This window comes from Bos indicus x Bos taurus, chromosome 16, assembly GCF_003369695.1.
Source record: "Bos indicus x Bos taurus breed Angus x Brahman F1 hybrid chromosome 16, Bos_hybrid_MaternalHap_v2.0, whole genome shotgun sequence".
Classification (NCBI taxonomy): Eukaryota; Metazoa; Chordata; class Mammalia; order Artiodactyla; family Bovidae; genus Bos; species Bos indicus x Bos taurus.
In genome coordinates this window covers 42,558,345-42,570,576 of record NC_040091.1, presented here as the reverse complement: position 1 = coordinate 42,570,576, position 12,232 = coordinate 42,558,345, and the positions used below count along the sequence as shown (strand labels likewise).

At 40.6% G+C, this 12,232-nt stretch overlaps 1 protein-coding gene across 9 annotated transcripts in view; it reads left to right on the top strand.

Annotated features, from left to right (window-relative positions):
* The window catches only part of KIF1B (kinesin family member 1B), a 151,394-nt gene that overhangs the window by 105,284 nt on the left and 33,878 nt on the right, over positions 1-12,232 (top strand). For all 9 annotated transcript variants that reach the window (XM_027564934.1, XM_027564939.1, XM_027564935.1 and 6 more), the window contains 4 exons: positions 7,502-7,620; positions 8,588-8,673; positions 10,285-10,414; positions 10,587-10,749. In XM_027564934.1, coding sequence (XP_027420735.1) covers positions 7,502-7,620; positions 8,588-8,673; positions 10,285-10,414; positions 10,587-10,749 — 498 coding nt within the window. The remainder of the gene's footprint in view (positions 1-7,501; positions 7,621-8,587; positions 8,674-10,284; positions 10,415-10,586; positions 10,750-12,232) is intronic.

Here is a 12,232-nt window from a genome sequence, read left to right as displayed (position 1 = left end):
GCATCCTTCCAATCTTCATGCTGAAGTAATTTTAATTACAAATTCAACAGTGCAGCACTCACTGGATTAAAAAAAGTATTATGTTTCGAGGTATTACATTTAATTTCAGTGGTAATTTAAAACCATGTTTTGTTGAACCCTTTAAAAATAAAGGGAAATTACTTCAGTGTTAATGGGTTAGCACAAGTTATCTAAAAATAAACCTAAAGTGCAGCAAGTCTCCTGACCCACTAGGTATGTAAGGTTCTAAAGCTTAGCTCATAGTATGGTGTTGGTTGGTTACCTGGTGAGAATTAAATGTAGAAGATGATCAGCTTTATGGAAAGGGAGAAAAGAAGTGCTTTTTTGATAGAAATGAAGACCTCGGTTATGACCATAGGTTGGAATATTGGATTGGAATATTAGACAGCCTCAGGGTTTTATAATGGTAAAGGGGCATTTATTTAGGTTTTCCATGAATAAATGTAAAGGGATTATACAGCCATGAATATTGTCTGGTGTATGCCGGGAACAGATGTTCAGGATTTCAGAGGAGATGATTTATATTAAAACTGAGGAAGGCAGTTCTATGCACAAATCAAGGGGCCATAATGCGTTCCTGGTTTTACGGCTATTCCTAGCCTCTTTTCTACGAGGGTCCGAAGTTGGAACCAAGTTTTTATGGGTAAACTGCTCAGTCCTGGTGCCGGTTGTGCAGCTTCTCACCTTCTCACGCTGCTCACTTTTTTTCTGCATCATCGTAAATGAGGAATAGGTGGCTTCACACTATGTGGCATGTTGGGAAGAACACTGACCTAACAGGGCTGACAACTTAAACTGAGGCCTGTTGGGTTCTCAAGTGTAAAATAGAGTTAGGTAAGAAAAAAAAGAAATAGATCTTTTTATTCTTTCTTATTCTTTCATGCATTCTAGAAGAGTGAATATTCTGGTTAAGAGTTCTACTCGGAAGCATTTGTATTTTGAGCCAGTTGTATGGAAAACTTAAGTCAGAATCCCACTTAATGGGGAAATTCTCTGCCTTAAGATGTATGTATTTTCTCTCCTTTTAATCATATCAGATTGAATTGTAAGTATAAGGCAGTCACCTCTACTTCAATTTTCAAGTAAATTACTTGTGGAACTATGGCTTAGGAATTGACTTTTCCATTTCTTTGGGTTCCCTGGTTCTGAAACTCACTTGACTTTGCAAGGAAAACAGTAGGGAGGAGGTGAAATCGTAGTGGTCAGCAGAGTGAAGGGTAGCTCTTTATTTTCACCCTTGATGGCATTTCTTACCTACAGACAATTCATAGCAACACAGTGTCACCCAGTTACGTACCAGTCATTCTCTGTGTAAGAGGAGTAACTTCTTTGCTGTTTGTGTGATTCATGGGATTAGATTTCCCCTATTGACATATAATTGCAAATACAATTCACATAAAATTTCTAGTTTTTTAAAAAATTCCATTTGTAGGTTTTGATTCATGGCCTTGGCTGCCTCTGGTGAATTTTTATATGAAAATTAAAAGAGCTTGTCCCTTTAGCTGTTCTCTTATGGCATGCTGGGATGTTATGAATCATCCATCATCACTTGGGATGAAATGTGAAGTATTTAAGCTAGTCTTCTGGTTAAAGGTCTCCTGTGTTATTCTGTGACCTAAGTACCTGAACTGACATTCTTTCTGTAACTAGGATCTTCATTATCTTTGTGTTGACAGAATTTGTTTCCCTTTTTATGTACCCTCACAGAACTTTATGCTAATATATCCTTTACATCTTCCCCTCTCTCATCCCTCTTCTCTTTCAGTCTGCTAGATCAGGATACAAGGATTCTCAAGAATGAATAATAACTATAAAAATTCCAGTTTTAAAAGCTTTGTAAGAGAGCTTTTATAAAGTCCAGAGCATTGCTTTTGGGTTGGAGAGCCTGTGTTCTCATAGGACAAAGAGCTGTCTAGAGACTGTGGGGTTGTGTAGACACAGGGCTGATGCCCATACCACTGCCTTCAAATTCTAGAGTTCTCTCTCTGAAAAGGGAAATCTGCAAGGATACTTTCTATTCTTAAACTTTTGAAGTAGCCATTGCCATAGACAGAAAGGGGATTCTCATCTTTACTGTGTGCTCAGATAGTACTTATTTCTTGGGACTTCCCTGGCAGTCTAGCAGTTAGGACTGAGCTTCCACTGCAGGGACCCAGGTTTGTTCCCTGGTCGGGGACTTAGGATCCCGCATGCCATGTGGCACAACCAAAAAGTTAAAAAAATAATTTTTAAAAAAGGGTTCTTGTTTTTGAATAGCTACTTTTAAATATGAAAACAGCTGTATAAATTAAATATGGTTAAGAATCTAAACATGTCATATATAGTTAATATCTATTATGAGTATGACTTTGAAAAATCAACCCAATATAAAGTTAAATGGTTTTGCTTCTTACCTCTGGTTTAACCTGTTTTTCTGGAAAAATCTTCCACTTCTACTTAGAGAGCAAATCATTTTCCCATTCACTTATGTCCATAGATATTCAGTCATTCAACAGCTATTTTTTGAGTGCATTTATTCAGTAAATCTAGCCAGGCCCTCTGCAGACAATGGCAAGTAAAACCAGACATAGTTCCTGCCCTCACGGGTTTTCCTTGTGGTGGGTGAGATGGACAGATGATTGCATAAGTAAATGGAAATCATAGCAGTGATGGAGTTGTGTGTTCCTGAGATCATAAAACATTGGGGAGACCTGTCCTAAGAGAGTGGTATTTGAAATAAGACCTCAAGATGTGAAATCAAAGGTTTGGAATGGGTAGTAGAGCTCAGAGAGGACAGCAGACAGGGATGGAGCATGCGCCATGGCTCTTTAATAGTCAAGGGATTGGAAGGGGGCAGTGGCTGGAATGCTGGCAGAAGATGAAGGTGGTCTGTATGTGTGCTGACTTTGGAAGTGAAATGATTCATTTAGTACCTTAAGCCAAATTCTTAGTCTTTAAACTGTGTCATAGTAGTTGATGTTTGAGAGTCTTGTTTGTAATCCTTTTCAGACTTTTCATTTTAAGATTTTTGTACCATACAGCTTTTAGCCCTCTTTTTTAGCATTGCCCTCCCCCCTTTGGAGCAGACTGAAAGGGAAGCAGATGTCGTTTGATCTGATTCCATGTTCACTTGCAATTGTGGGGTTTTTTTGGTTATACTTTCATTCATATTTCATTTATGCTCTTTTACTTTTATTAACATTTGTTTTCCTGTGGTGTATTTTGTCTGTTTTCAGAATTGTTTTCATTTCTTTGAGTTGAAATCCCAAGAATCTACTCCATCTTCCTTTGCTTTGTTTTAAAGTAGATTCAGAGCAGGAAAAGGTGCAGACATGCATACAAGCATACCTCGGAGATATTGCTGCTTGGTTTCCGACTACCACAGTAAAAGCAAATATTGCAGTAGCCAGTTGCATGCCTTTTTTGATGTCCTAGTGCATGTAAAAGTTATGTTTACATTACATTTGGTCTATTAAGTGTGCAAAGCATTGTGTCTAAAAAAACAACATACATATCTTAATTTGGGCTTCCCAGGTGGCTTAGCAGTGTAGAACCCACCAGCCAGTACAGGAGATGCAGGTTCAATCCCTGATCCAAGATTCCTTGGAAAAGGAAATGGTAACCCACTCCAGTGTTCTTGCCTGGGAAATCCTATAGACAGATAAAGCTGGCAGGCTACAGTCCATGGGGTTGCAAAAGAGTCAAACACAATTTACTGACTAAACAATGATGACCTTAATTTAAAAATACTTTATTGCTAAAAAAAAAAAAAAAATGCTAGCCGTCATCTGAACCTTCAGTGAAATAGACTCTGCTGGTAGAGGCTGCTGTTTGATAGCATTTTACCTACCCACTGTGTTGTTACTGTGGAACTTTCCAAATTGGAATCAGTCCATTCGAACCCTGCCCCTGCTTTATCAAGTATTTATGTAGTATTTTAAATCCTTTGTTAACCATTTCAAAAATCTTCCCAGTGGCTTCACTGGAAATAGTTTCCATCTCAGGAAGCCACTTTCTTTGCTCCTCCATAAGAAGCAACCCTTCATCCTATAAAGTTTTATAAGACAGCAGTTTATTCACATCTTTAGACTCCTCTTCTAATCCCTGTTCTCTTGCTGTTTCTACCACATCTGCACTTAACTTACTCCATCGAAGTCTTGAATCCCTCAAAGTCATCCATGGGGGTTGAGAACTTCATCTAAACTCGTGTTAATATTGATACTTTGACTTCTTCCCATTAATCACAGATGTTCCTAATGGCATCTACAATGACGTATCCTTTTCAGATCCATCAAAGAAACCACTGTCTATGGCAGCTGTAACCTTACAAAATGTACTTCTTAAATAATAAGACTTGAAATTTCGTCAAAATGACTTTTTGACCCATGGGCTGCAGAGTGTGTGTTGTGTTAACAGGCATGAAAACCTTAATCTCCATCAGGGCTCGTGGGTGACCAGGTGCATTGTCAGTGAGTGGTAATATTTTGAAAGGACTCTAGCTCCTGCCCCTGAGCAATAGGTGTCAACAGTGGACTTAAAATATTCCATAAAGCATGTTGTGAAAAGATGTGCTGATCATCTAGACTTCGTTGTTTCATTTATAGAACACAGACAGACTACATTTAGTGTAATTCTTAAGGGCCCTAGGGTCTTCAGAATGGTAAGTGGGGATTGGCTTCAGCTTCAAGTCACCAGTTGCATTAACCCCTAATGAGAGTCAGCCTGTCCTTTGAAGCTAGGCATTGACTTCCTTCTAGCTCTGAAAGTCTTAGATGTCATCTTCTTCCAATAGAAGGCTGTTTCATCTGCATTGAAAATCTGTTATTTAGTGTTTTTGTTGTTGTTGTTCAGTTGCTAAGTCATGTCCAGCTCTTTGCAACCCCCTGGACTACAGCATGCCAAACTCCCCTGTCCTTCACTGTCTCCTGCAATTTGCTCAAATTTATGTCCACTGAGTCAGTGATGCTATCTAACCATCTCATCCTCTGCCACCCCTCTTCTCCTTTTGTCTTCAATCTTTGCTAGCATCAGGGTCTTTTCCAGTGAGTCAGCTCTTCGCATCAGGTGGCCAAACTATTGGAGCTTCAACTTCAGCACCTGTCCTTCCAATGAGTATTCAGGGTTGATTTCCTTTAAGATTGACTGGTTCAATTTCCTTACAGTCCAAGGAACTCTCAAGAGCCTTCTCCACCACCACAGTTTGAAAGCATCCATTTTTTGATGCTCAGCCTTCTTTATGATCCAACTGTACATGACTACTAGAAAAACCATAATTTTGACTATATAGACTTTTGTCAGCAAAGTCATGTAATCCTTTTTAATATGCTGTCTAGGTTTGTCATATCTTTCCCTCCCAGGAGCAGATGTCTTTTAATTTCAAGGCTGCAGTCACCATCCACAGTGATTTTGGAGCCCAAGAAAATAAAATCTGTCACTGCTTCCACTTTTTCCTCATCTGTTTGCTATGAAGTGATGGGACCAGATGCCATGATCTTAGTTTTTTTGAATGTTGAGTTTTAATCCAGCTTTTTTTCACTCTCCTCTTTCACCCTCATCAAAAAGCTCTTTAGTTATTTAGTGTTAGATACCTTCATTAATTATCTCAGCTGGATCTTCTGGATAATTTGCTGTAACTCCTACATCAGTACTTCTGCTTCCTTTTGCACTTTTATGTTATGGAGACAACGTCTTTCCTTAAGCATCATAATCCAATCTCTGTTAGTTCCATACTTTCCTTCTACAGCTTCCTCATCTTTCTTGGCCTTCATAGAATTAAAGGGAGAAGACCTTGCTCTGAATTAGGCTTTGGCTTACGGCAATGTTGTGGCTGGTTTGATCTTGTATCCAGACCACACAAACTTTATATCATCAATAAGGCCTTTTCACTTTCGTATATCATTTGTGTGTTCACTGGAGTAGCACTTTTAATTTCCTTCAAGAACTTTTCCTTTGCATTCACCGCTTCGCTGACTGACACACAAAGCCTAGCTTTAAGGCTGTCTCAGCTTTCAGCTTGCCTTCCTCACTAAGCTTAATGTTTCTAGCTTTTTATTTCAGGTAAGAGACATGAGACTCTTCCTTTCACTTAAACACTTAGAGGCCATTGTAGGCTAATTACTTGTCCTGATTTCAATATTGTTGTGTCTCAAGGAATGGGGTGGGGGCGGGGCTCAAGTATAGGAAGAGAGACAGGGGAATGCCTGTTGGTGGAGTAGTCGGAACACACATTTACCGAGTAAGTTCACTGTCTTGTGTAGGTGTGGTTTGTGGCATCTCAAAACAATTACAGCAATAACATTAAAGGTCACAGATCACCATAAAGAATACAATGATAATGAAAAACTCTGAAATATCATGAGAATTACCAAAATGTGACAGAGAGTCATGGAATAAGCAGATGTTGTTGGGAAAATGGTGCCTTGCTGGAGACATGGTTGCCACAAACCTACTTATAAAAAATGCAGTATCTGCAAAGTGCAAAACAATGGAGCACAATAAAACGAGGTATGCCTGTATGTGTCACATTGGGCTACATTTGATTTCTTGACGTAAATGTTTACCTTTTGTCTTGTCTCGTGTCCAAGGATCAGCATATACCAAGTGAGAAGATAGGAGCAACAGTAGGAACTAGGTTGTTTCCCATCCACTAACTGGAATAAATACCCAAACTTTGTGATCAGCAGTTTGTATTGCTTAAAGAAAAAATCAAAAGCTACAAAATTATGAAAGAAAATAAAAAAAGAACCAATGTGATACAACTTTGCTAGTTCATCTGAAGTAGAAAATGTTAGGTCTTATTTTGTGTATCTGATTTCTGAGTAAGGTTTTGGGCTCTGGAAGCAAAAGACACCCTTTGTGGATCGGTGTCTCCTTCCTTAGCATTTTTGTTGATGTCCATCCTGAGTCTCCTGCAAGCTCACTAACAGATATTTCTGGTTTCATAGCCTTTCTGCCCATATGTGTCAGTCACCTTGCCTAAATACAGTCATTTCTTAGGGTAAAAATAAAGACCCACAGTGTTGTGACTTGAAATCTATTTTAGAGTTATTAATTGTATTTCAGTCACATTTCTCTGGAGTTTTTTTTTTTGGGGGGGGGGTCTCCTGATTTCTATTTTATCTATCAGGAAAAACAAAACAAAACCTCTTTATATAGTTACATGAAAAGGTTGAACTCCTTAATGGGTTCCCTTTTCCCCACCCTTAGCAGTATTCATATCTTAGAAGTCTACTTCCAACTGTTAACTCCTCTACCTGTTGTAATTTTTATAGGGAGTGATTTAGTGTAAGTTGATCTTTCACAAGCATTTGCATTTGTTTATATGTTATTTGTGCCGAAAAAGCACCCGGAGACAGTCTAAGAGTACAAAACAGAGCGGCAACCTTAAGACAGGGCCCAGAAGCCAGCTCACAGTTTCATGAAGATATTCTTGGTAAATCTGAAAGCCAGCCTCTCTGTCTGTGGGATGCTCAGATGCTTGTCTCCTGGTGTCTGTCTCTAGGGCCTTTGTTTACCTGAGCAACCTGCTGTACCCCGTGCCCCTGATTCACAGGGTGGCCATCGTCAGTGAGAAGGGAGAGGTGCGTGGATTTCTGCGTGTGGCTGTGCAGGCCATTGCAGGTAGGTGCCCCTCTTCTGAAATGAAAGCTGTGGGTTCTTTGCCTTGAGACAAAGCAGGCCGGTTCCGTATGGGCCGTGTTTCAGTTACACACTTCAAAACAAACCGTGGTGCATCTGACTATCTCAAAGAGAGCCTTTACTGCTTCCTTTCTAACTCTTCTTCCCAGATTTCACAGGTAGATCCTGTTTGGTTTGTAGTAGATCCTACTGCTATTTTTGAATAATGGGGTGAAGGGATTTCCTTTACCATGAGGAACAACTCTTGGATTAACTTTATAAAAGTAATTTGCATTTTAAATAATGGATTTTAACTGCTTCAGAAGTAACAAGATTTTCAGACATTTTCTTGCCTACTTTTCTCTCAGGATACAGCTAGACATTTTGTGCTTTGGCTGCAGTTTTGTAATGCGTGGATCAAGATTTTGATACTTTACACTTTTCCAAGATCCAGCCTACCTTCTGAGGAAAGAACATGGCTATTCCCTGTTAGCTTTTCTGTTTTAATTTCCAAATGCTGTGCTGTATTTAATGACCTTTCAGCTTTTCCCCATGGAAATGTGTGACAGTCACCAATGTTGACTTTATGGTGGTCTCCACAAATTCAGTCTAGTATTTTCAAATATTTGTTGAGTATTATTGAATATAGTCTCACCAAGGAAAGGGAACAGTATTTCTAATTATGATATTGGAGCCGTATCAAGAATCAAACTGATTCTTTATTAACTAGTTTCATTTGAGCAAGGAGAGGGGTATGTTTCCCTGAGTGGAGATGGAAACCCTATTTGATCTTACTGCTTTGGTCTCATTCTTTCTCATGCAAAAGACTTGTTCTTTAGTATCTCCTCTTATATTAAATTTTTGGGACCTTAAGTTTCCACTGCTTTCCTGTTTATTTTGTAATCCAATGAGTCATTTTCCCTCGGCCCCATATGTCATCTCATCCTTGCTTTTTTCTTTTCCTGCTTAGCGGATGAAGAAGCTCCTGATTATGGCTCTGGAATTCGACAGTCAGGAACAGCTAAAATATCTTTTGATAACGAGTACTTTAATCAGGTGAGAAATCTTCCAGGAAGAGAAAAGCCCTGTGGAAGAAGAAAGAAGCAGACAGATTTGTTAGGAGGATGGATGTTCAGCACTGGAGGGAAGTTCTCCCTAGAATTAAAGGGTGTAGGTAGCCACAGGATTGTTTAATAGAACATAGGACATGTCTGACAGTTCCCAAGGCGAGGGTGAAAGCCCAGCATTTACACTATGTGGTATCACCTTTTCTCAGTTCAGTTCAGTTTAGTCGCTCAGTCGTGTCCGACTCTTGCGACCCCATGAATCACAGCACGCCAGGCCTCCCAGCTGCTGCTGCTAAGTCGCTTCAGTCATGTCCGACTCTGTGCAACCCCATAGATGGCAGCCCACCAGGCTCCCCCACGTCCCTGGGATTCTCCAGGCAAGACACTGGAGTGGGTTGCCATTTCCTTCTCCAGTGTATGAAAGTGAAAAGTGAAAGTGAAGTCGCTCATTTGTGTCTGACTCTTAGCGACCTCATGGACTGCAGCCTACCAGGCTCCTCCATCCATGGGATTTTCCAGGCAAGAGTACTGGAGTGGGTTGCCATTGCCAGGCCTCCCTGTTCATCACCAACTCCCGGAGTTCACCCAAACTCATGTGCATCGAGTAGGTGATGCCATCCAGCCATCTCATCCTCTGTCATCCCCTTCTCCTCCTACCCCCAATCCCTCCCAGCATTGGGGTCTTTTCCGATGAGTCAACTCTTCACATGAAGTGGCCAAAGTATTGGAGTTTCAGCTTCAGCAACAGTGCTTCCAGTGTACACCCAGGACTGATCTCCTTTAGGATGGACTGGTTGGATCTCCTTGCAGTCCAAGGGACTCGCAAGTCTTCTCCAGCACCACAGTTCAAAAGCATCAATTCTTCAGCACTCAGCTTTCTTCACAGTCCAAATCTCACATGCATACATGACCACAGGAAAAACCATAGCCTTGACTAGACGGACCTCTGTTGACAAAGTAATGTCTCTGCTTTTCAATATGCTGTCTAGGTTGGTCATAACTTTCCTTCCAAGGAGGAAACGTCTTTTAATTTCATGGCTGCAGTCACCATCTGCAATGATTTTGGAGCCCAAAAAAATAAAGTCTGACACTGTTTCCCCATCTATTTCCCATGAAGTGATGGGACCAGATGCCATGATCTTAGTTTTCTGAATGTTGAGCTTTAAGCCAACTTTTTCACTCTCCTGTTTCACTTTCATCAAGAGGCTTTTGAGTTCCTCTTCACTTTCTGCCATAAGGGTGGTGTCATCTGCATATCTGAGGTTATTGATATTTCTCCCAGCAATCTTGATTCCAGCTTGTGTTTCTTCCAGCCCACTGTTTCTCATGATGTACTTTGCATATAAGTTAAATAAGCAGGGTGACAATACACAGCCTTGACGTACTCCTTTTCCTATTTGGAACCAGTCTGTTGTTCCATGTCCAGTTCTAACTGTTGCTTCCTGACCTGCATATAGGTTTCTCAAGCATCAGGCAGTCCTTAATCCACGTAACTTTTCAGTCACAATTATTTTGGGGGCACATAAACAGACGTAAAAGAAATGTGGGAAAAATATGTTGTCATACTACTTATCATCTACTTATGCTGCCTTGTTTTCAGAGTGACATTTCTTCGGTTGCATTGACCCGTTCTGGTCTGTCCTTGGAGGAGCTGAGGATTGTGGAAGGACAGGGTCAGAGTTCTGAGGTCATCACTCCTCCAGAAGAAGTCAACCGAATGAATGATCTGGGTGTGTAATCAGAGTGCTGTGACTGGGGGTGCTTTCCAAGAGGGGAAAACACTGACCATTGTTAAGGATGATCACTACTTTTATCAACTAGTGATGGAAGAATACACTCTCCTCTCTGAAAGGTGCTTTGTCATTATTTGAACCATACCTGTGTTCATTTGACCTGCTTTAGATCTGAAGTCAAGCACTTTGCTGGATGGTAAGATGATGATGGAGGGATTTTCTGAAGAGATCGGCAACCACCTAAAGCTGGGCAGTGCATTCACTTTCCGGGTCACAGTGCTGCAGGCCAGTGGAATCCTCCCAGAGTATGCAGACATCTTCTGTCAGTTCAAGTAAGTATGCAGACATCTTCTGTCAGTTCAAGTAAGCCCCACTTTGCTCCTCCTCCCTAGCCGTTAACCTGGTTGGTGACTTTTGTGCACTATAGAATGCTCTTAGACTTGCCAGATTGTACACTCTCAAGAGAGAAATGACTCCCAGACCCTGAAATAAAATGCTTTCTTTACTCTGGTTGGGAGTAAGAAGTGGAAACAGGCAACGGAACGAAACAGAGTTCATAGTGGGAAGGAGTGCGGCCACACATCCTGCTAGAGGTTCAGTTATGGACTGTCCCCCTCTGCCAGGAGTACAGGGTCAGATCCAGTTAAGCTTACTCATCAGCCTTTTTAATGTTCTTCATGCCAAAATGTCTTGTTAATAAACAAGTCTGAAATCAATGAATTATCCAACTGCCAATTATGCCTGTTTAATGCTTGGGAAAAACAAAATGTAAGTCGTTTAAAGAACAGCAAAATTCTATATCCATTGAAAGAAAGCTAGTAAGTAAGTAGAGAAGATGTGACAGGTTTCATTTCTCATCTGTTTAATAAGCATTTTCTATCCTGTAACCCTCTGGAGCTCTGTGCTCTAGTTACTTTTGTCTCAAGACTTCCAAAAACATTTTTTTGGAGAATCTTAAGTTTTAATACTCCCAACATGAATATATCTTTTGAGTACTTGGAAAGGGCCACAGTATAAAAGAAGGAAGTTTGAACTGCCCCATTCCTAAAGCCCACAGTTTGCTGTTGGTGCCACCAAAAGGCTGCTTTAGGTTTCTGCCCTTCCTTTCCCCTCAGTGTGTGCCTTATCCTTTCCAGAGGCCTCATGTAGCTTCACTTTCTATGTAGTTGTCAGCCAAGTTCTCAATTAAATGTGGTTATTACGTAGTTAAGCTGCTAATGTAATTTGCTAAAATGTAACAATTGATGAAATATTATCCATCCAGTATAGATTTGCTCATTTAATGTGTTTTCACTAACAGTCTCCATTAGTAGCTAATGTATTTTACGGAAAAGACCTGCTTGGTCAGCTGACATCTGAAATGGCAAGAATGGTCTATTAACTTCTGTCCCAAAGTCTCCTGAAAAGAGAGTAGCATCTCCACCTGGTGTAAGCATTGGAGGAAAGGGCATGTTGACTCATGTTGAAAGAAGACTCAGATTTTTCTGGGGTTTTTATAAACTCTCATCTGGCCTGCATTGGGAAGACACAGCTGTAGAGCACAGTCAGTGGCCTCAGGTATCACCTATGTGGAACCCCCATATATTGGTATCTGCTCCGAGGAGAGCCTTGGAGGAGTGTAGGGCAGAGGCCAGCTGATGCTCATGCGGCCTCTGGCAGGTGCACTGTGTGGTCTGGAAAGGAAGAAATTGGAAGAAAAAGAAAGGAGTAAAAAGTAGAAGAGAGGGAGAAAGGTAAGGAGAAATGAGAAGAAAGAAAATAGGCAAGAGTACACGTAGTGTGGAAAGATGCAGTGTCACAGTGGTACGTGATTTG